This window comes from Peromyscus leucopus, chromosome 22 (assembly GCF_004664715.2).
Source record: "Peromyscus leucopus breed LL Stock chromosome 22, UCI_PerLeu_2.1, whole genome shotgun sequence".
Classification (NCBI taxonomy): Eukaryota; Metazoa; Chordata; class Mammalia; order Rodentia; family Cricetidae; genus Peromyscus; species Peromyscus leucopus.
Window position 1 is genome coordinate 51,114,354 of NC_051081.1, and position 25,073 is coordinate 51,139,426.

The following is a 25,073-nucleotide window of genomic DNA, read 5'->3' on the forward strand; positions in this document are numbered from 1 at the left end:
TCTAGATTCTTCTAGATTATCTTAATATTCTAGGTTATCCAAATAATTAGTATAAATTGTTCCCAGTTGCCACATAAGATCCTTTGTGTTCCTATTGATCATTTCCAATATCTTCTTGTTCATTTCTGATTTGAGATTGCTCTTTTTTAAACCTTTCTAAATTTTTATCAATTTCATTTTTTCAAAGAATCAACTTCTGGCTTTATCATACTTATAGTTGCCTTTATTTGTAGTCTGTTTTTATTGTTCTTATTTGTTGAGGAGAGAAATATATGCACACAAATACACACACATGCACACACACAAATATACACATGTGTACACACATACACCCACAAACGTTATTTTTAGTTCCTCTTCTCTGTGAATTGAGACAGGTCTGTCTGTACACAGAACTGTAGGAGGGAGAGTAATCCACAGTAATCTACAGGCTCACATGTTGACATTGTTACTGCTATAGATCCTTGGTGTGTGTGTGTGTGTGTGTGTGTGTGTGTGTGTGTGTGTGTGTGTCTGTTATAAAGGGAATTTATTAGTTTAGCTTACACACTAGAGACAGGGTAGTCCAGTGCCTTCCTGAACGCTAGAGAAACATAGGACCTGATAGCTGTTTAGTCTATGATGCTAGAGGCCTCAGAAGTCCCACCCAGCATCAAAAGCCCAGGAGTCCCCTGAAGAGTCACTAGTGTTTAGCTTATCTAGATAGAATGAAAAAGCTGGAGTTTGTGTCAGTGGAGGTTGGCGGCAGGAGTGATAAACACACAGGAGTACATGAAGGCAAGCATTCCTGCTTTTCTCTCAGACCTCTTCTTTTTTCAGGACCACATGCTGGTAGGTGCCTTTAACCCTGGGGCAAAGCTGATAAGGTTTCATATTCTTGCATTTTTGTGCATTATTTGGCATTTTGTTCATAACAGATTAACGAAGAATCCTTTTATCACTACTGTGACCATCGTGGTGGTAAACTTCCTCAGCCTTTAGTTCAGAGGAGAACCTTGCCAGGCATTGTATTCCCACTTGGGAGTTTTTTCCTTCTAACACTGTAAATGCAGTATTCCAACTCCCTCCTGAAGATTTTGACCAAGAATCTGAAGGCTGTTCCCTTATATATAGAGTACTTTTGTTCTCTTTTGTTGCTTCAGAATTCTCTTGAGAATTTGATTAATAATGCTGGCTGTGCCATTTTGAATTGATTACCCTAGGGGAATTTCACACTTTCTTTTCTGGGTTTCTCTGTATCTCCTAAGATACAGGATATTTCCAGACACTGCTTTCTGCCTGTTCCTTCTTTCCTCTCCACCTAGAACTCCCATCATTATATATTGAAAGGTATCCCTTCAGTCCACCATGATTTATTTACTATTTTGTTTTTTCTTTGTTTTCTTGCTTTCCCCCACTAATTGTCTTATTAAAATAACCTGCGTTTGACTTCCACAATTTTGTCTTTTGCATGATTAAGTTGGCTGTTTAAACTGTACCTGCAGTGGAAGCCACAGTTGATGGACACCAGAGTTCTAAGGAGTATGCATTCTATTTTATCCTGGACAGGATGGACTGCCCAGAACGGAGTTCTATAGGCCTGGCGATAAGGATTTCATACTGTAAACCTGGTGCTGGGTTCATAGAATAGGGTGTCTTCCTCTGGGTCTCCAGATGACACTGAGGAAATGCTAGAAAGATTCCTGGGTGGGCCACACTGTTCTGATCTGTGACTGAGAGGAACTCAAGCCCGGGTGTAGGGGCATCCTAAGAGGCTGCAAGGGCACTGTGGGAGATGTTTTCTCCCACTCTTATGTAGGCAAGCCTTTCTCAGTGCATAGCCACAAAGAACTGGAACTAAGATCCAAATCTTTGAATGACAGAGGAGTGACTGTAGGACACTGGCAGACAAGCCTGCCCTAGAGACTTCAGAAGCATCTCCCTATGGAACTCTGGCTGGACATAGCTGCCCTAAGACTATAGTTGGGAGGTGCTTACCTGATCTACTAGAAACTAAAATCAACAGGCCTGACCCAGTGTCAGAAGTAGGTGGGTCTCTCATGTGCGTTGCTTTGTTCCTGGACTATAGTCTAAAGGGCTTCATGAACACTCAGGAACCATTCAGCATCAGCTATGAGAAAGTCTCAGTATAGTTAGCCGTGTCTCCCCCTAGGTCCATATGTTTGTAGGACAGAGCTGGACCCACAGCTGAGGGACTGCACTGAGTAATGGGGAAACTCAGACAATCGGACCTTCCTCTATGGCCCTGGTATGGGACTCTTCCTTGCTGAATAGTATCAGAAACAGGCTCTGGGCCATGTATGGCTGTGACCAAGCCCTTTGGGGAGTAACACTGCTTTAAAATTATACTACACAAAACAGAAATTAGTATTCACTGAAAATTTGAGTACAGAATATGTTGATATGAAACTAATGCATAACAATAGCCAGCATGTTCTCAGAGGGTCTTAGCAGAGGGCAGAGTAGGCTCAACTCTGTGACACGATAGCCATGCTGCAATGCAGACTACTCAGCCTCATGCTGCAACTTTAAGTCCTGGGTTACCTACCAAAGTGCCCTCTCACAAACACAGCTTGACTACTGGTCACGGCTATGAAGAAGGCAAGCTATTCATGGAGGCAAGCTAACATTTCACTTAGCTCTACCACACTGATTTTCTACCGTGGACCAAATCAATAAAGCCTAGCAGCTGACACATGACAGTCACTGCCTGACTTAGATGGTCACTGTTTGGGTTCATGCTAAGCTAAGATCAAGGCATTGGTGTAGCTGGCTAAAAAACCAAGAGCAGTATGTATGCCAGCAGACCATTGACAATCTCTCTGATAGTGAAGTATATGTAGAAAAACTGAGCAGAGGGGTTGTAAAGTCTGGAGGCAGATGCTGTAAGAAGATCAAACTGAGATTGTGAGAACAGAGTCAAGGCTTCAGAGAAGCGTGCAGGACTGGGACCTGGGGTTGCCCCAATTGCCCTCTAGGGACCGTGATGGGGCTGCTTGCAGGTATTCCTGCCTATGTTTTGTTCTTGCTGAACAAAGGGAATGAGAGACGAGATGAACACTTCATTGCTTCCTGAGATGGTTTTGTGAAAGCAACATAAAGCCTAACTGTAGGCACAGAGGAGCTGGGAGATGCCTTGAGCAAATGAAGCATGACTGTCCCCAAAGAAGAACTGTTAACTGTCAACTTGACTGGATCCATAATCTATATGTCTATAAAGAAACATGCCTCTGGGGATGTTTCTAGAAGAGGTATTTCCTAGAAGGATTAAGCAAGAAAGGAAATCACCTCTGAGTAGGTGGCACCCTCTGGTAGCAACCCACAAGGAAGCCCAAAGGGAAAGTTGCTACTTTTACCTCGTAACCTTCACTCTCTGCTAATGAGTACATCTGTTCTGTTGCTGTTGCTGCCATCCTTCTGGAACCCATTTTCCGCCTTCCACTGTGGACTGAAGACCAATGGCTCTCCAGAATCCTCTGTGCTACACCAGGAACTAAGGCATTCATCTTTATGAATTGAGTAGCTATCAGGTCCTCAGCCTCTCCAGAGTTCAACCATTGTTGGACTACCAAGCCCAAAATTTGTAACCTAATCTAATTAATCCCCTTGGAGATAGGTAGGTAGTAGTAGGTAGGTAGGTAGATAGATACATACATACATACATACATACATACATACATACATACATACATAGATACATAGACAGATAGATACATAGATAGATAGAAAGATACATACATAGATAGATAGATAGATAGATAGATAGATAGATAGATAGATAGATAGGTACATACATACATACATACATACATACATAGATGATTGCCTTTACTGATTCTGTTTCTCTGGAGAACCCTAATACATGAAGCTAAACAGTACAGGAGCCCACACCCACCCACCATCCTGAGTTACATGATCTGTTCCAAGAGGCACAGTCTCTATTCTCCCATACAGAGGACCCATTTCCATACCTCTTGTTTTATGCTGACCTTGAAAAGGATAAGGAGTCATTAACCTTGTTCTTTTTGCACATCAGGAAACGGGGGCAGGAAGGAAAGGAGGAAAGAGAATGGGAGGAAGTAAAGACTATAACTTTGGGTCCTGTTGCCCCATCTGTCCAGATTCTGAAAATAACAATGAAGATTTGTTTCATAACTTAGGGAAAACCCCATTTGTTTTGAAGTGTTCCCCTTACATAAGAATCATGGAGGACCAGATGGGCTTTGTGGAATCAAAACAGAATGTGTAGGCATGTTGCAGATAAGCACGTTTTGCAAAGTGATAGTGCAAGTCACAATTATCCTGATAAATCCTTTGATCTGTTTTGCAAAAGATGGTGCCATGTTTAAATACTCATTCCAAAAATAAAGAAAGCTTCCCTATAGAACATATCAGGCAGTCAAGGTCTCCCACAGTACAGTGTTCTCAATGCCTGTGAGCCTCAGATGCCAGCTTCACATAGTATGCAAGAAAAGAGTCCTGAACATCACATGTCTCAGTAGGAAGAGGGGCCTGCTGTGAGATTAAAGATCATAGGGGATGACAGTGAAGGTCAACTCTGCATGGGGAGTTGTCAATACTGGGGCCCTGTGGTCATCATCTAGCATGGTGTTTATTCTGGAGGTTGGAAAAGAGAAGAGGGGAGCAGCAGGTTTCATCTTTCCCAGGACCCTGGAATCTTCGGGTGATACCAGGTAGCTGTGTTGCATACCTTGGCAGTGGGACAGGTGCTTTGCTGTTCTTCTGCTCTCCTACACCTTGTTCCAGCCTATCCAGGAAGGGCCCTTCTCTGCCTGGGAGCCTCACAACCTTGCCAGCAGCAAGCAGGTGATAGAATTGCTGTTGCTTTCTCAAATGTGCTATCTTTAAATCCACAGAGAACCTCATTTTATAGACAGAAGACTGACAGAAAGAGATAATACCTTGCTGCATGGGTTCCTGATACCTGCTGTGCTAGAGCTCCTCAGTGGGCACTTAAATGAGCCAGTGTTCTGCAGAAGCCACAGAGACTCTTTGGATGGACTCAGGTCACTACTGCCTTGGCTAGTAGTGCATAATGGCCCTGATTTGGGTCTATGCAGTTCTAGAAGCAAAATGCTGCTGCAACTGTCCCCTCAGCCATCCCCACACTTACCTCTCCTGCTGCCACAACCAGCCATCTTTCTTCCAGACTGACTCACGAATAATCTTTTCGCTTACTCCCTCCGTGCCTGACTCCTTCAAACTCTCTGTCTCTCCCCCTGCACCGAATGTCAGAATGTCAGTTTCTCCATGTAGAATCTTTCATTTCCATCTCTGAGGATTATTCATCTTGACTGTAAGGGATTAGTGCCCTGTGTGCTGATGGATCCTGAAGCCTCCTCCACTTTCAGACTCAAAGATCGCTTCTTAGCCAAGCAAGATAAACTCATCACAAGTCCTCCCATTTGAACGCTAAGTTGATTCCCCTTTCCTTTGTGTGTAGAGATTTAATAGGCTCTCAAGATCTGAAATGAAAATAAATAGGAAGAGGTTTTAAAGTTGGAGGAATTGAATCATAATAGATGAAAGAAACATAACAATGTGCATGCCTCTCTCCCCTGAGCTTGCTCCTGGCCACCCGCTGTGTGTACAGATCTTTCATCTCCATCAGTGGCAGAGGCATCTGACTTCTCCGCTCCTGACTCATTGCTGTAGGCAAAGTCATTTTATCTTGACTGTCTGTCCTCAGTTTACCAGCATCCTCATCTTTGCCATAAAATTAGGGAGCCACAGAGGCAGGATTTTTCACAGTAGTAAAGGAAGGTATATAGTCAGGAAATTTGATACCAGGTCCAGAGAGCATTGGTTGGGAGAGGAGATGGAGAAGGCTCTAGAGGCCCTGATTCTCTCAGTGTGTGAAGTGACCTTGGGGCTTAATCTGGCTCGTTAAATATAGTCTGAACTCAAAGCTACACAGGCCAGGCACCTGACAGCATCTGTGATCTGCCTTTCACCATGGAGTGTGGAGTCCCAGATCAGGTATGGCAACTGGTCCTGGTAACCCTCTGGTGGATTGCCACCTTCTCACTTTGATCTCGCATTTAAGAAATAGTAATGGAGCTCCTAATGGGGTCTTTAAAAGAACACTGTTGTTGATAGACCTTTGACCTGTCACCAAGTCTCTCCCAAGGATACTCTTCTGCCCAGATTCCTTCCCTAGAATGGAGGTTTTTCCATGTGTGGAGCTGAGAGGAGACTCCTCAAGCTGCACTTTGCAAATGCATTCTGCTTCTTGCTCATCTTAGATGTGATCCTAAGAAGGTAAAGAGTTCTCCCAGCCAAGTAGTTTCCTGGCATAGAGTGTGTTTTGTCTTTACCTAGAAAAGGTCCCATTCAAAGCTCCTGCCAGTTTCCCCAGGCAGCAGTGTGACTCCCATGCATCTACAGTCTGCAGCTGTGGTCTTGTCCCAGAAGGAAAGAGTAAAATGACGACCACTGGCCATCATAGCCAATGTAGCATTACCAAACCAAAACCAGAAACCAGGTTCAAATGAACTGTGTGGTCGGGGAAGAATGAGCTGTGTGCTCCTAGAAGCAGCAGTTGCCATGGTTTCAGTGCACGGGGATCTTACAGTTTCTCCAGATCAGACATCTTCACTATCAGGAGCTAAAAGAGGGCTGGAGTCAGAAGCCCCTCCTCTCTCCTGGTGGTAACTGTGGGCCCTTGCCTTTGCCTGCCTGACCTTATAAGTAAACATGGGTAAGTGATTGCCATGTATACACTCAGCTTCTAGATCTCAATAATAGTACCTTCTTCATAAGGTAAAGATAACACCATTGCAATGTTTGAAAACTGATGTACCGTGTTTATTACAAAGGAAGCTGCCAGCTGGCTCTCTTTATTGTTTATTTTCAATACCATTGTTTATAAGATGTATAAGTGTCCTCAATTTTTCCTCCCATGTTATTAATTTTTTTACTTCAAAGACTTACAGAGAAATGCAAGGAGAACTAATATATCATTTGAAAAAGCATAAGAATTCTTTGCGCATTGTTGACCTGTTTGAAAACACACATCAAAAGGGCACCCATGTAACTCCAGCTACAGGTTATCCAATGCCCCCTTCTAGCCTTCAAAGGTATCCACCCACATATGTTCAAGAACGCATGTACTCAAAAAAGAATTTTTTAAAATCTTTTTAAAGGACAGAAATGGGAGAGGGGTATAAAATTTTATATTCTTACATTTTAACTGTTTTAACTATCTGAGGATTTTTCTCTCAATTTCCCTCTCTCCTCCCCCTTCCTCTCTCCCTTCCTTCCTCCCTCCCCTCCTCCCCTCCTCCCCCCTTTTCTCTTTTTGAGACAGGATCTCACATATCTACACCTGAGACCGGCCTTGAATTGATCCCCCTGCCTCTGCCCACTGCACCCAGTGAAAATCTTCACTGATTCTCTCACCTCTATAAAAATCAGTAGAATACTAGCCAGAAAACTTTGCCTGTGGCTCCTTGGAGTAGAATTTAAACTCCATGTGGCTAAGAACTTGTTTTCAATTTCTTGCCAGTATCCTCATGAAACAGAGAGGCACAAGTGACCTGAGGGTTTGTTTCTATGTTGAGCAATGTGCATGGTGTGGATGAATCATATCTTGTCCCAGCTCCATGAGCATCTGGACAATGCAATTCCCTGGTACACGAGACCCTTTAACAAGCCAATATATTTGTTGATGAAGTTTTCTCAAAAAACACTTGGGACATCATTTAGCATTTGGTCTTCAAATGAAAAGGAGACGTCTAGTGGAACAAGTTATAAAATAACACGTTTATGAATTATGATGCAAACAAAGTTGAAGGTTTAAAAGTGAGGGATTTGATTGACAAAGTCATATCCTAGCACCATTTCTGAACTCGGTTGTAGGATCAATACATTGTATTCAACTGGCTTTGAGATAATCCAGCAGGTTTTCATTTGAGGAATTCATAAGCAGATTGTGTGGTTACTAACATGAATATGGATGTTGCAGTGAGATTGGATGGTCAACACCAGAGAATGCAGAGGGCTCCCTAACTGGAGCCTTCAGGAAGGAGTTGCTGCTTAAAATTCAACTCTTCCTTCAGCCTTACATGGGCTTTGCACAGCTCAGTGAGAGTGAATGGCAGTTAGCCGTATATGAGGCCTGATAACCATGCAAGTGGGTACAAAAGCTCCCTTGGAAACAGCCCTGTCCTCAGAGAGGGACATCTTGGGGATCTAAAGCCTTGCTGGAGTATGCACAAGGCTTTGGATCTCATGATACCTAGATGCAGAAGGGGCTCTGTATGACATTCCAGCAACTTGAAGAAAGAGAGGCAGGGATCTCTATTTCAAGTAAGAGCTCAAGTGTACTATGGCAGATTCCCATCCATCTTCCATGTCCTTAGTAGTTTTTCTTTGATGTATAAATATGTTTTACATAATACTTTCATAAAATATAATCATATCCTGTCAAAATTCTATTGGTCCCGTTACCACTACTTACTGAGATTCCATTCAGATCCAGACAAAGGGTTAGACTTTACTCCATCCTCAGAGCTCTTCCAACCTCACCCTGGGTGGATGGCACCCTCCCCACTGACAAATGAGGACTAGAGCCCTGGCTTGTTTTCCTGTTTGCCTGAGGCATGATAGAGATAGAATCCAGGTCCATTTTCCTCTGACGCCTGCTTTATGTTCTAGATTGAATTTGTCACCTACTCTGTATTCACTTTCAAGCTGTCAATCATTTTTACCAGAAAGCTTTAGGATATTTGTCTGACATTTTGCTTATTTTAGTATCTGTGTTTAGTAGATGAGGCACTTGGGTCTTTTGGAACAGCCTGGTTGCCTTTCTTCTTCACGTTTCCTGTGTTCCTGTGTTGTGATTTACACGTCTGTTGGTTTGCACTTCTTTTCTATATTTGGGGGCAGCAGGAGTCTTTAAGTCCTCACATCTGGTGTACAGAGAGTGTCAGTACACCAACATTTATTTCTGTTGCAGAAACCTTTCTTTGGGGGCTGACTTTCAGGGAAACGTGCCAGCTTAGCATATCCCACTTTGCCAGTCAGTCTTGTTCTCTCTGCTGGTTGCTCCTTTCTCCAGCTGCTTCACTTTCCATGTTGCTCCTTGGTGAGCTCTCTCCTTCTCACAGCCTGACCCTGCACAGTGGACAGCTCACATTTTCTATTTCTAGACAAGACATGTCCCTAGTGCCCACACTTGGCTGCTCCACCACCCACTCCCAGCTCTACTTGGGAAGCATCACAAGCAAGCAGATGGCCCAAACCCTGTCCCGAGTCTGGCCTTCCTCACATGCTGGGGCCAGTTACTCCAGCACAGCTGCTAAACATTACAGTTATACTTCTGTGCATTCAGCCAAACCTTGTGTTCAGTGTTGATTCCTCTTTGTCCCATGATCTGAGTCCAATCTCTTGACTAATTTCCCTCCTCAGTCACCTTCCAAGGCTGGCTTTCCTAAGCACCTCTCCTTGCCTGGTTACTCCAGCAGTCACCAGATTTCTCTCATAGGCCCCACTGTCCCTTTGGCCCATTTCCAATATAAGTTTGTGGGTTTTTTTTTTTTTGCAAATTTATCATCCATTTCTGACCATGCTATTTCTTTGCTCAAAGCCTCCTGGTGACTTCGTCTTGCAGTTAGAATAAAGTCCATGTCCTTGCAGTGTCCAAAATAAGCACAAGGACGTATTTTTAATGTTGTTCAGTGCCACATAGAGAAGTGATAATTTGTCATGGAACATGCAGGTCTAAGGCAGCTATACAGGGAACAAGGAACCTTGAAATGAAGGAGTTAGAGGCAAATGGCTCTTCCAAGAAGACGCAATGGGAAGACGCAACTAGAAACATCCATGTGAAGGCTGTGGTGACACTCCTGGCCCATTCCTCAAAGCCATCCTGTCAGCTGCCTGTACCTTCACTTAAAACTCACCTTCACCTTAGGTTCGTCCTCTGGTGATACTTTCAAAAATACACTCATCACCCTTCATATTCCACCAGGCTGAAGAATCAGCCGGGAATAATTAAATGCTTCATTCTCATTCAAGAAGTGCTAATTAAGGTAGGGGCAGTCAGGGAGATATCTGTTTTAAAAAGAAAGATTATTCACTCGTGGGAAGCTGTTTTGAGAGCTGCTCACACACAGGAAAGGCTCGGTAGCCCTCCTCCCCTAAGTCCTCATCTTAGGTAGCAGAATTCATAGCTGAGAGGTTATAACAACACAGTTTAGAGTGGATACATGTGCAATATAGGTCTTAAGGACTTCTCAACAAGGAGGGATACTGGGACTGAGTCAGCTTCATGTCAGTCACTCCCCATGTCCACATCAAAGCAAGGACATGGGGCTTCTCCAGAGCTCTGCTGTCCATCCTGAGTGTATGCACTGGGAAGTTTCAGTCCCAGTCAGCAGTGAGTGTGTTGTTTGATGCCATGTTGGGCTCCATGAGGTAAATGGGCTTCAAGATAATTATGGCTAGGATGCCTATAAAATGATAACTCTGAGATTTCAACCAGAGCAAGGCTTCTTTCCCATCTGCCCTGCTTGCCTTGTGCCTACTGAATTAGAAATGGTTCCTGGTGAGGGAGTTCAGTGTGGGTTTTCATTTGGGCAAAGGCATAACCTATTATGCCTGTTGACTAGGAGATTAAGACTGTCCACTCTTCCCTAGGTGTGTCACAGCTGAGCATAGGACAGCAGGGCTGGAAGCCCCTGTCCTCTGCTGGATGGCCCAGGGCAGGTGTCACCCTCTCTCCGCTGACAGCCTCCCTGGTGTTCTCTTCTGCCGCAGGTCCAGTGCGTTCGAGGTGCTGGCCCTGGATGGAACTGGCACTGGAGTCCTTCAGTTCCCCACTGCCCAGGACTGTGCTGACTGGTTACGTGCAATCTCAGCCAACATCAGTGACCTGACACTTCAACATGTGAGTCGGACTCACGCCCACTTATGTTTGCATTAGCAGTAGTGATGAGAATTTTCCAAGTATAATTAACCCACTGCAAGTCTGGGTCTGCATGCCGAATATATACTTGTCTCAACAGATCAAATATCTAACTCAAATAACTAAAACTTAAGCTATTAAAACGTGTCTAGATATAATAGACATTTGGAAACTTTCAGGCTAGTTCTCTCCCTGTCTGTGTCTCCATCGCTCCCATTCTCTCTCTTCACACACACACACATACACACATACACACACACACACACACATACACACACACTGTGTGTGTGTGTAAATACAAACGTGTTAAATAGAATGTGGCATTTTTATTTGGATAAACTACTAACTGGGATAAAAATACAATATATATATATACCCTGGATTTTCTACAGCCTCCCCAAATAGGTGCACACATAAACATGAGCATAAACTTACACACACACACACACACACACACACACACACACACACAAGCACATGCATATCCCAACCATGAACATTTGTTTTTAAAATATTAAAAAGGACTTATCCAAACCAAAAACATATGCTGTGTCTCACTGAAGGCATCTGGGCCAGAAAAAAAGTATTCTGTGCCCTTGGGTGTGATATGTTTAATATTCAGTCAGTACGATTTGTAAAATAGAGGAATAAATAGAGATGATTTGGGGAAGAGAACATCATGAAGTGTGACAAGCTGTAGCTGTGTAGCTGTGGCAGGATTGGCCCAGCTCCCATATTCACTCCAACACCCATGGCGTGTGTTTGCACTCCATTCTGTTATCTGCTCTCGTCAGCCTGGCACAACCTGTGATACTCTGTACCACATAGCCTAGTGCCTGACTCCCCCTCAATCCTCATCCCCTGCCTTGCCCTGCCCATTGACAGACAGAAGTTGGCTGAATAATCTGAAATGTTTAAAGATGCAGTGATATGTGAGATTTCTACTCTGAAGACACAAGGAGTCATCTTTCTACGGTTGTATAAAGAAGTGCCTTCCTATATTCTTAGTTTTAATATTCCACACTTTGAACCCCTAGGGTCTAGATGGATAGATATTTTTTAAATTAAATAAGTAAATGGATAAATAAGCAGAGAAAAAGGAGATGGGTGGGGCTGGATTGGCATCTGAAGAAAGCCAGTGAGTGCAGGGTTCTCCCGATTGGGTGAATATTGAAGGTGATCCTGGGCAGCATGGCAGCGCAGACATGTGGGCTCACAGTTTTGGGTACCTCTTCTTCTGGACTTCCATTTCTTTACTGGTAAAATTATGGAAAGTGACATCTGCAGGGTTTGGGGATTAAGTAAAGAATTGACTATTCACTGTGGCCATTGGTCATTGTAGCTAGCTAATGTGACACAGAGTGGAGGCCATCTTCCTTACTTCTTTTTCACATGTCTAAACATCTATCATCCAACAGCTGCCCTCACCTCTATGGCTGCTATTTGGGAACAATGACATTAGTGTGTCTGTACATTTTATTTTGTTTCACTGTTTTCCTGCTTTGAGAATTATCATGGTAAGTGTGTGTTTGCTCTGGTTTGAAGATAAGCACAACATAAAGGAAAAAAAAAACTTCCAAAGAAGTTTCCCGGGCTGATTAATTTCAGCTGCCATTTAGACAGGCTGAAAAACGAAGGCATTAATGTGTGTGACACATTGACCCCTTGCTGTCTTCCCTCTACAGATGAAAATGGCAAATAAGTGCTGCTCTCCCTGTGACCAGGTAGGTGCATGCCTTCAGCTCAGTAGGATAACAAACCCCCAAAGTGGATGCTTCCTCTTGTGAAATTCAGAGAGGAATATGCTAGTGAGACTCATACTGAATTGGGTGTGCCATGCCCCATGTGTGAACTCAGTGCTCTTTATTTATTTGGAAACACATTCGGGGACTGTTCTGATCGCCTGTTCAATGGAGAAGCACTAACTTTTTTGTTCTGACATCTTAGGGTTTTTCTGCAAACAAATGTTATCTGTGGGTTGTATCCAGTAGAAAATGTGATCTTAGCAGGGTTTAGAGAGGACTGTGTAAGCCCAGAGGGGATTTAGGATGGAGAAAGGCCTGTGTGACTTGGGATCATTTTGTTATATGATGTTGTTGACTCAATAGCATAGTTCTCATCTCAAAGGGAATATGAGAATTTGTTCTGGAATCAAATTTCAGTAGCCATGGCCCAGAAACACAGGTGGAGGTTCCCCATATACCGTATTCAGTTTCTTGAAGTTTTTACAATAACAGAACAAAGAAACACGTAGATAAAGGCACTTTTCAAATACAGTGATGTGAACATCACATAGGTTGTTTAGAGCAAAGTGGAGAAATCTCTGCTGTAGGTTTCACATGTTGTCTGGTGTTATGCTCAGCTTTGGAGCTGGTGGCAGCTAGTAGTCTGTTAATAAATTCTGAAAGGATTTCCCTGATTGTCACAAGGATGATAGGTCAGACATGGAGGGAGCCATGAGTGCTTATTAAGGGAACTAAAGATAGATCAGGATGATTTGGCTCTCAATCTGCAACATCTCTGCTCTACAACGAAGTCATTCTTGTAGAGTCCTCAAGACAGAGGTGGAATTCAGTTTATGACATACTTATCTGTAAGCTGTTATGGATTCCAGAAGGTGCTGACCCAACAGGTGTTAATATCATTGGGGGCATCCTGTCACTCCACTCTGGGCAGTGTTCTTACATCATGTAGTACCTAGGGCAAGGCTCCCCTGGTCAGGCCCCTCATTGACATCAGCTCTCCATCAGCTCTTAGTATTCCTGGCTCTGCCTTTCATGGAATGCTTATTAGTCACATATGAGGCTGAATATATGAGGGGAAAATTATTTATAGTTCATTGGTTTCTGGACTACATCTTTCATAGGTTTTCAGAAGCAAGTATTATAGCCTTAAGTTAAGGAAACTAATACTAATGTTTTAATTGGTGCTTATGAATGCCCTTTAAAAGTGGTTAGCATCAGAATCCAAATTCACTGGCCACCTCCTGTAATCAGATTGGTGACAACCCTAATTGTCATCAGAGAGCCTTCATACAGTAATTGATAGAAACAAACACAAATATCCACAGCCAAGCACTGGGACAAGCTCTGGCAATCCTGTTGAAGAGAGGGAGAAAGGATTGTAAAACCCAGCGGGGTCAAGGTCATGGCATGGCAACCCGCAGAAACAACTGACTTGGGCTCATAGGAGCACACAGACTCTGGACCGACAGCTAAGGAGCCTTCATCAGACGACCTAGGTCCTCTCCATATGTCTGACAGTTGTGTAGCTTGGTCTATTTGTGGGACTCCTAGCAGTGGGATCAGGGCCTGTCCCTGACACTTGAGCTGGCTTTTGGGAACCTGTTCCTCATACTTGGTTGCCTCGCCCAGCCTTAATACAAGATAGGATCTTAGTCCTACCTCAACTTTATATGCCATGCTTTGTTGACACCCATGAGAGGATTGCCCCTTTCTGAACAGAAACAGAGGAGTGGATTGTGGGAATGGGTAGAAGGGAGGTGGGAGGAGGGAGCAGGAGGAGAGGAGGGAGGGGAAACTGCAGTCAGAATGTAAAATAAATTTAAAAAAAATTAATAATAAAAAAGAACCCAAATTCAAGACAATGACACCCAGGAGAATATTCCTCTCAATTAAATGTTGACTGAGAAAGATAAGAAATTCAGTTTGCACTTCAATCGGACCTGTTAGTCAGCATTTTTACACTGGAAAAAGAAACAACTTCTAAATATAACTCTTCTAAATATAAGTTATTACTTTCAATATTTTATAAATTATCATTTATATTTGTGTTTTACATAGATTAATGAGGGGTTAGCTATTTTATGAGTAATACTCCTATAAACATCTTCAAACTAGAATAGCATTCATTCTATGTTTTCCCACACTAAATTATTATATTCCCACTTAACTTTACAGTTTGAGAATAAATTTCTTACAAATTTTCCCACTAAAACACTTCCACTTGGTTCACACATAGACATTTTCTCAATTTATTTGTTGCTGGTGGGATGCCCAACTGGGTTTGTATTGCTTATTTCTGCAAATGATTTACTGTTTTTGAAACTGAATTCTATTAGCCTCTCGGAACTCTGAAGCATCTCTCAGCCCCTTCACAGATGGTCCTTGTCCTCAGGTCCTCCAGCTGATCTGATGCGGACCACAGGGCTCTGCTGCCTGCTGCGGTCTCTGTGACCACAGAGTAGATCTCTCATGATAAACAAGGTGGACACATCAAGTCCTCTGGAAGGGGCGAGGTTAGTGGGTTCCAACATGCCACTGGAAAGCCATGTCTCCAGAACATGAATCAGACTTGCTTCAGAGAGTGCTGAATTTGCAGATGGATACTAACAACTGGCCTACATGGAAAGACCATGGGCCTGTGACCAGAACATGTCTCCTTTACTGTGGAATTCACATCTTCTGTCATTGGATATCAAGGGGCCACAGGGAAATGGCAATGCTGGGGGCTGCAGACTCTTTGAGGAGCAGGTACTTCATGAATCATCTTTCACACCAGAGACATCAGCTTCATTTAGTGAACACTACCACACATCACGCTTTGCTCACGTGACATTAATTTGCTGGCCCTGCTTAGTGAAAGCCTGGGTTCTAAGGCCAGCTATGTCGTCTGTGGCAGAAACATTGAACAAACTGGCAACCTCAGTTCCTTCGTCTGTTCAGCAAAACAGCATCATGCTGGGCATTCTAAACCTAAGCTTTTATTTTCTGGGATTTTGTTTCTTCATATACTTATTTCTGGACTGAAAATTTCTCTACCACTTTGGACTTGCCCAGAGGTTTCATTGGTGTCCTTACATTGGACACTGAAGTCACACCATCCTATATGGCAGCTTTCAAACCATCCCTGCCATCCGGGGTGTCTGCTTTTGTCCTGGTAGGGGGTGTGACACATTTGCTCCCGACTCCACACACTCTATTATGTGTCTTGGGAGCTGACATTGAGCCCTTCAAAAATGAAAAGCATTATTTTCCCCCACCTTAAACAATCATTGGTTGCTGGTTTAAACAAGTAATACTTGAATAAATGTGTGTGTGTGGGGGGAAGGCATCTGTCTTACTTACGATTGTCATTGCTGTGATAAACACCAAGACCAAATGCAACTTGGAGAGGAAGGGAAATTATTTGTCTTATGTGCCCATATCACTGTTATTATCAAAGGAAATCAGGACAAGAGCTTAAACAGGGCAGGAACTCAAATAGGGAAGGGGCTGATGAGAAGGCCATGGAGGGGTGCTGCTTACTGGCTTGCTCCTCGTGGCTTTCTCAGTCTGCTTTCTTATAGAACCCAGGACCGCCAGCCCAGGGGTGGCACTGCCCTCAGTAGCCTAGGCCTTCTGCCATCGATCACTAATTAAGAAAATGTACTACAGGCTTGCTTACAGCCCGATCTTAGGGAGGCATTTTTAAAATTAATGTCCCCTCTCTCAGATGACTTTAGGTTGTGTCAAGTTGACACACAACTATCCAGCATGGCACCTAACAACTGCTAAAACTGAAATAAAAAGAGAATCTAGAGGCTAGTACAAAAATCAGCATCTAACCTTATAAATAGTTGTTCAAACTGGAGCACTCTTGTCTAAAACAAAGACCAAGCTGGCTTGAGGAGCTGGTTCAGTTTGGAAAGTACTTGCCTTGAAAGCATAAAACCCTGAGTTTGGTCCCCAAAACCCACATTAAAAAAAAAAAAAAAAAAGTAAAGTGTGGTGGTGCCTGCTTGTAATTCCAGCACTGAGGAGGCAGAGACACGAAGCCCCCTGTGGCTCATTGGCCAGCCAGGAGAGTCTTCTTGGTGAGTTCCAAGCCAATGAGAGACCCTATTTCAAAACAAAACAAAACAAAAAGATAAAAAAAGAAAGGAAGGAAAAAAAGCACCTGAGAAATAACAGCCATTGTTGACCTCTGACCTGTGAGCTTGTGTGTGTACGTGTGGGTATGCACTCACACGTGTGCACATAGCCAGCCTAAATCTAGTGACAATAAGCACAAACTGAGAAATCTTTTAGGTAAATCAAAGTATGATCACCTAGTAAAACTACAGCTTTATTTAATTTCCAAAATAAATTTCTTCTAAAATTTCTAACTTGGATTTTAATTTAGGGAAATGATATGATGATGCCTTGATTAATACTCCAAGAATAATGTAAGTAGCACAGGAAACTAGATTTTCATGTAGAAGAAAAAACCATGTGTAATGACAATCTGGTGTAGGCTTAACCAAGTGTCTACACTGACCCAACAAAAGACAGGACTTTCCACAGAAGTGGCACCAGAACAGACAGATGACAAAGTACTCCTCTGTGGAGATGGTGAGCCCCTGGGTCCCCAGTTAATTATGTCACATAATACCATCAGGTCAGCATTCACCAAAGTGTGATATACACTTCTTAGAACATGCAGCAAGTCATTAAAAAAATTCATAATGTAAAAGATAAGATTAGCTTCCTGTAGATTATTTATGAACGAGCTACACATACATAAAAAAGATTCACAAGGCAGTCAATGTTCTGAATAACAGCAAAGCTATAACTTACTTCTGGGCTAACTGATGTAGGCGGAATTAAATTACACATGGGATTTAATTAAGTTCACATCCAGTTAATTGGTGATTCAGATGCTTACTAACCTGCGCTGTCACCGTGGCTAGAGCAGAAGCTTCTCGGCCACTCTTGAGTATGGAATTCTTGTTGACTATGTGCTGGGCATGGCATTGACCAAGTGTGGAGAGACCCGCTTCACCGGGACACTGATAACATGAAGGGCGTAGCAGACAAGGAGAGCCAAATGCTGGTTGCAGTGCTTTCAGAGGTGGCACTGGTTCCTAGCTAACACCTGTAGCTCTGACAACCCATGGTGGCCTTCAAATGAACTGGAATCAAGGGTAGTTCATCCTTGTTTGAATTCTGCTGCTGTGGGAAGGAAGACTGCAGCTTCTCCATTTCAGCCAGGAATCCAGAACTGACACCTTCATCTTTGACTCACTAATCGCTGTCTACACTGCCTGTTCGTCTCCTGTGTACTCCTGTTTATCCATACTCATGTATGCACCAGTGAATGTCACCATCCTCTCTTCTGTGTGGGCATGTCACATTCCTTCTCGGAGCTCATGGCAGTGTATGTGGTCATACGAAGAGGAGGAAGACAGAAGACCCTGTTGCTGTCACGCTTTCAGTCTGGAAGGTTGCCAGATCCAGAAGACATTCAAGGAGGACTTAACATTTCAGCAGTCTTCTCAGAGTACAAATGCCATCCTGCTTCTGTCTGCAGACATTGTGCCAGGGGCTTTTCTAAGGCATGGTGTTAAATACGGTTATTATATGAGATTGTGGGTTCTAGTCCCATTTATAATAAAAAGCCAACTATGTTAAAGCCATCCCAAGTCACATATGAAATTTTCAAAATAATAATATTGTCACTTTATCACACCACATTGATATAACTCACCTTCTTGGGGCACATGTAAGACAAAGTTAAGTCTGGGGACACAGCTCAGTTGGTAAAGTGCTTTGCCTCACAAGCATTAGGACCAGAGTTTCATCCATGTAGCTCGTAAGAAATAAACTCGACATGGTGAGTTTATTTGTAACCCACCGTGGAGCACCCTAGGTAGAGTCCTAGGGCTTGCAGGTCTCAAAAAGCCAAGGAAGACCATGCCTGAGAAATGATAGCCAAGACTGAATTCAGGACTTTACATGCATGCATGTGTACACATGTTAAATGCACCTGTGTAAACACATGCACTACACATGCTTGAATATTCATACACATTGCTTGACATATACATGCAGATTCTAGTCAATGACAAAAGTTACAGATTTGTGTAGCAGTCACTTGCAGTCAGTACACATCCTACTGTGATTATGTTCAGCCATGGCTGCTACTTTGCACAGAATGACACTATCCCTACCAACAGAAACCATGTCTGTCTGTCTGGTTTGTATTTTAGCTGTCAGCTGGCATACGGACCTCAAGGACCGGTCTATCATGTGTGAGAGTGAATACTGCCAGGAGTTATTGGGCAAAAGCTGATGCAGGGCTGCTCTAACCGAGCATGGGGGTTACTGATGAGCTTTCTACTCTTGTCCAAAACTCTGGACACAAGGTCATCAGTCCCAAAGGACCCTGGGTAGTGTTCATTGAAATAGTGAATAAGTTATATCATTTAAAGTGCTGAGAAGTCAGACATGGTGGCACACAACGTTAATGCCAGCGTTGTGGAGGCAGAAACAAGCAAATCTCTGTGAGGCTGAGGCCAGCTTTTTCTACATAGCAAGTGCCAGGACAGCCAGGGCTACATAGCAACACCCTTCCTAAAAGTTAGAGAAGGAAGAATGAGGTTGGGGATAATTGGGAACTCTGTCTTAATTTAGGGTTTGTCTGTTTAATAAGGATTTTTTTAGGTAATTGGTTTTCCTTGAAATGGCAAAATGGGGAGATGGGAAAGTTAAACTGAAGTTACTCATACCACTTACTACAAAGTATGTGTCATATGTAAATTAAGGTAAGATGAGGGTTGTTTGTTAATATGGCTGAAATCATTTCACTGAATTCTTAAACTGTATTAGTATTTCCATTATACACCTGAACCACATTCTGATCTTATAATTTGCATTTTGTAGAATGAGGCTGAAACTATTTGAGTTGTAAGAATCTTATGTTTTATATTATTTTTCACTGCTAGGTAGTTAAACTGTAAAAAAAAAAAAAAAGCCTTAATCATTTTTTCTCATTGTATGATGGTACATGATTACTATAAATACTGAAAATATAATTAGCTATTTTTTCATCTGCATAACTCCTCGTAGAGTGTAATGTGTAAACACTGCATGTTGTCCTTTGGGGCATGATCCTTTGCTTTTAATAGCTGAGCCATTTCTCTGGTAACACCACATTTTTAAGACATACAAGGAACCCACAACTCAGTTGCTTGTGGAGAGCCTTACCCTACAAGGGTCTGGGTATTCACCATGAATTGTCTTATATTTCTATCCTGTCTGCTTGAGTTGGAACTTGTAGATTCACCCAGACTTCTTTGATTTCCCCTCTTTTTTTTGGACGTACTGGGTTGAGGTCAAGGAACCTAGCATGTTGAGTGTGGTTAGTATTCTGTTCTTAGAACAACCTCATTAAGGCTTGGCTTTTAATTTTCCAAGGTTTCCCTCTGCAGGTGGTGCACATGGGCTGGGTAAATGAGAGGCGCCAGGGAGCTGACAGCCCTCAGAACTTCAGATCCAAGTTCTTGGCCCTGAAGGGCTCATCATTCTACATTTTCAGCACTCCCCCGGTAAGGAGTTTGCATCTGTTGGCGGTGAGGGGCCGGTTGCTAGAGTTATTCATATGAGATTGGGCGCTGGAAGAAGGCAGAGACAGGTGGCTGTCCATGGCCCTCTCCAGACCTCCGTGGTTAGAATGGGTCCTGCTTATGGATTAACCACCAGTGACTTACTGCAAACTCGTAAAGGAGTCAGTCCATTTCGGTCTTTCAGTTCAAACAGCCATAGCAAGTCTCTGCTTCAAACATCAGCTGGTGTGGAGGTGGGAGGCAGACAGCTCTTTGGTTGAGTTATACAGTTGAAGGATCCAAAACGCAGTCAAAGCAAAACACAGCCCCCCTCTTTAGATATTTCTAACTAAATGTCTAAATAATGAAATTTCTGAAGTTACTCTTTCCCACACAATTTCCAGATTTGATTAATGCGAACAGCCTGCTTTAGTGGGACTCATCATGTAACTGTAAGGATGGATGCTGTTTTCTATACTTCTATTTTCCAATTCCTACCCACACTGTTCTCAGATTGATCAAATGGGTTATAAGTGCTCTGCCTAAAAGTTCATCATTTGAAGTTTATTTGTTTGTTGGTTGGTATTTTTTTATTTACTTTTGGGATTCTGACCACTAAAACTAATAAGTAACAAAACTTAGTTTAACATCCCTGAAAAAAACGAGATCCACAAAAATAGTGAGATAAATTTCTACCATTAAAATGAGATAAAGTAACACAAATGTTTGGAATAATTTTATATTTTCAGAAACACCCTTCGCTGAGCTTCCCTCGGGGTATGCAACCTGCATAAAATGAAAAGCTATGAGTGAGGAAATGTACTCACTATGAAGTACTGCTACCTTCACTGGCTTTCTCCACTAATGTGCTTTTTCTTGCCCAGGACTGAATTAGGACAACAATGTGTCTATTTACAAGTTTGTTTTTTTTATTTAAAAAAATCTTATGTTGTAGATTTACTCATATTACAATCATGTAAATATTTGCATAAGCACTGATTTAATTCTCCTGAGGGTAAACTAAGTAATGTTCCTTAAAGTTGCTAAATTGGGCCGGGCGGTGGTGGTGGTGCACGCCTTTAATCCCAGCACTCGGAAGGCAGAGCCAGGCAGATCTCTGTGAGTTCGAGGCAGCCTGGCTACAAGTGAGCTCCAGAAAGGCGCAAAGCTACACAGAGAAAACCTGTCTCGAAAAACCAAAAAAAATAAAATAAAATAAAATAAATAAATAAATAAAAAATAAAGTTGCTAAATTGATTTATATGGTTTTATCGAACAGAGTAAGTGGATATTTTTGAGTAGCATTAGAGTCTTCCCTCACACTCAGGCATGGTACCCGAATAATGATGTCAGTAACATGCAGGTAATAATGACAGTGGAGACCAAAGAGTGTGGTGCTCATCTGGCTGGATCCTCAGCTATGCTGGGGGAGAGTGCCACATGCTTCCTCTAGGCCTGGAATATCTCCATTTTTTCTGTGATAATTATGCTGAAAGAAACCAAATGGTGAAAACGGTATGATTTGTGAATGAATATTCAGCCTAAAGTCAGACTGAAGTAGAGGGTTTCATTTGTACAGTCCCTATGTGTATATATATATATATATATATTTTATATATATATATAATTTTCAATTCTCCAGTGACATAGCTGTTATTGCTATCCCTCTAAAATGATAATAAAGTAGTTGCTGGTTAGGAGGTTAAGTGACTTAACATAGACACTCTCTGATGGCTGAATGGTCACTGACTGGATAATCCCTTGTGTTAGGAGATAGTAAACCCCTACAGCTGTGCTCAGTGAATTGGAAATGTCAGACAACTCTCTAAATGGGATATGAAGGGGAAAAATCAACCCTTTGGATATTTTTAGGTAGGGGTGGGTAGCAAATCTCAAAAGCATTTTGTACTTCAATCCCTCAAATCTACATGAAGCAATCCTCAGAGGGAAACAAATGTCGTTTTATTCTATAAAAGAATTATAGAGGGTGGATGGAGGAAGCCCATCCAAACACTTGGCCTAGTCATCTAGCCCCATGGGACAAGAGCTCCACATAGCGGGGACATCCAGGACAAGGGTCTTCACAGTGTAGGATAATGTCATGGTGGCCACAATGACCGGCCACACCATTAAGTAGACATGACAGCTGTTTCCATTGATAATTAAGGGCAACAGAGGAAAGAGGCTGTGATTAGTTTTTGAGTAATTTGAAAGCCTTGGTTACATATTGTACAGCATCAGCAAAGAGGAGTGAAATCAAAAGCACAAGACATCAACAGCTTAGAAGCCAGACCATGAAAGCAGGGTTTTCATGTTTGTCGTAGTTCAACACCTGTCCATTTCTAGGACAAACAGGTGAGGTTCATTCACTTGCAGCATGCTCAAAATGGACAGCCCTGTGTGAAATAAAGATGTAAAGAGCTGCAAGCAGCCTAGACAACATGTTAAATAGAAAGATAAAAAATTACCTTACATAATAGAATGATGTTGGACAAAATTAAATGTTTTAAAAAATTCATCTTTTATCCGCAATAGCCAAAGCAATTTTTAAAGCGAAATAGGAAAGATGGTATGGAACAATGAGGAATTACTCTGTGTGTCTCAGTGGAATTGGCTGCAGGTTAATAACTCGGAGCTGTAAGTTCTCAGCATAATTGTCCTGCTTACCAGCCAGGGACATGAGACAACTTATTTACATTCCTTATCCAACAGTTTTTCCAGTTATATGTCAGAGATAATAAATCTTGACTGGAATATCCCACCGGGCCACAGTGAACACAGGATAGCTTACTTACATAAGTGCCTTGAAGCCTCTGAAGCACATAAAATTTAAAAGATAAAAATCATACTACTAATATTAGACAGCTTTTTGTTGCCATAGTAATGCACACAATATGGTAAGTGAATTTATACCTAAATATTTATATATGTTTCCTGGGCCTAGGATTTATATCTTGGCATTGCTAGTAATTTCCAATAACAGTTTTTACTTTGCCTAAATCAGAAACATTAAGTTAAGTTTTAATAAATTAATCTTGCATGAAGCTTGAAGCTCCTGGATCAGAGACAGGCAGTTAATAATGTACAGAGCATCCAGTGCCAGGTTCCCCAGTGTATGGACCCAGCAGGGCTCATGGTCCCCTCACATGCAGAGGACTGAGCTTGTGCCCGAAGCAGGACGCCCACCCATGCCTCCAAAGGATGGACTGCATCTCAGTAAAGTCAACATGTCCTCCCTAGGGGAAGGAGGTTGAGTCTCTGTTCCAGGAGTTTGGAGCTACACAAGTGACTTCTAGAGAGAAGAAATTCTGTAAATGTTCCTAAATGATTGTCACTAGCTTCCCGAAGTGGTTACAGCACAACCAGCCTTCATCACAAGGGCCAGTTATAGGCATTTATAAAAACTTGACAGTATAGAAAAGTCAAAATATTCAAAAGTCAAAATAAGCTGTAGTTCTCAACATGTCTTGTCAGAATTTTGAAATGGACTCTAGAAGGACCTATAGATTCTTATTATGGAAAATTTGGAAGAAGCTAAAAAAATCCTTTAATCAAGGACAGTTTGTTTCTGAGTTCCTTCAGGAAGTGGGGGGAGATGGAGAGATATAGGAGTCAGCATCCTTTGCAGTGAGGTGTCCTGCTGAGGAAGAAGCAGGGTCTAGTCTGAAAGGAACCTCATCATCCATTTTCCATCCTCTATCTCCAAAACCCTCAGAGATCCTGGAAAGATAGGGTTGGAAGAGGCAGAGGTAGAGGTAGAGGTAGAGGTGAAAAGCCTTGCTTTTCACTCTGCTCAACTTCATTGATTGAATATTTATTTCTGACTTGCAAATGGGAATCCAAAAGGTGATATTTCAGCTATTCATGTTTTCAAACACCATTAAAAATGTGTTAAAAGTAAGGTTGTGAAATCATTTTAACATCATGTAGCATTAGTGGAAAAATTATGTGGTGAAGGCTCTTGTGCCTATAGAAAATATTAGCAGTGATTTTAAGAATGTCAATTAGGCAGATATATTCTATCACTTGTAAAAGTTTATCTGGAAAGAACTGAATTAAGTAAAGTTTGCAGAGTGTAGACAAGAATGAATCCAATGTAGAATTGCTGCATCATTCTGTTATCCCATGAAAACCCTAAAAGATACCAACATAGTGTGTCTTATAGTAAAAAATACTGATCTACCAAAAGCCACGTATAGCCAGACAGGTCAGAAAGCCATCAAGTGCCATTTTTTGGAGGAGCAAGAATATGTGATTAGAAATCTTTAGCCTCTTCTCACATGAATGCCTGCTTATTCTCCTCTTGGCAGTGCACCCTTGAGGTCTGGAGTCAGTGGGCCTAGTCTCTGCTTGTGTTGATTCTGCATCACCAGTCAGGGCCAGTGACTGACACATGAAGCCACTTTCTAAGAATCTAGCTAGATGATAGCTCAGAGTGTTAAGCTGAGTACCCCTTCTCTCTGTTTGAGGTCTTATCCCTTCCATGAGAAGGGTACCATGATAGTATTGTAGCAGAAAAAAAAAGTTGTACTTCCTGTGTGAGGGAACCTTTCACATGAGGAAATGATATCACAGAGAACCTGGTTTGCAAAATCAGGAATTCTTTTTTTGTAAGGATAGTAATAATTAAATGCAGGTCTGCAGTGTAATGTGGTATTTTTTTTTTATCCAAGATACATCCTTTCTCTTTGCTCAGTCTTTCTTTCTTCCCTTCTCAAGAGCCTGGGGGACTCTGTGTTTCCTCAAAATCCACCAGATAAGGAGAATGGTGTGGCTGTGCAGCTTCTCAGCAGTGTGAATGGATGCTTAGTCCTGGGTCACCTGAGACTCCATCGCTTA

The 25,073-nt window shown here is 42.3% G+C and overlaps 1 protein-coding gene across 2 annotated transcripts in view; it reads left to right on the forward strand.

The window, feature by feature from the left end:
* The window catches only part of Sntg2 (syntrophin gamma 2), a 199,524-nt gene that overhangs the window by 118,697 nt on the left and 55,754 nt on the right, over positions 1 to 25,073 (forward strand). For both annotated transcript variants that reach the window (XM_028857468.1, XM_028857467.2), the window contains exons 10-12: positions 10,783 to 10,912; positions 12,616 to 12,654; positions 20,121 to 20,237. In XM_028857468.1, coding sequence (XP_028713301.1) covers positions 10,783 to 10,912; positions 12,616 to 12,654; positions 20,121 to 20,237 — 286 coding nt within the window. The remainder of the gene's footprint in view (positions 1 to 10,782; positions 10,913 to 12,615; positions 12,655 to 20,120; positions 20,238 to 25,073) is intronic.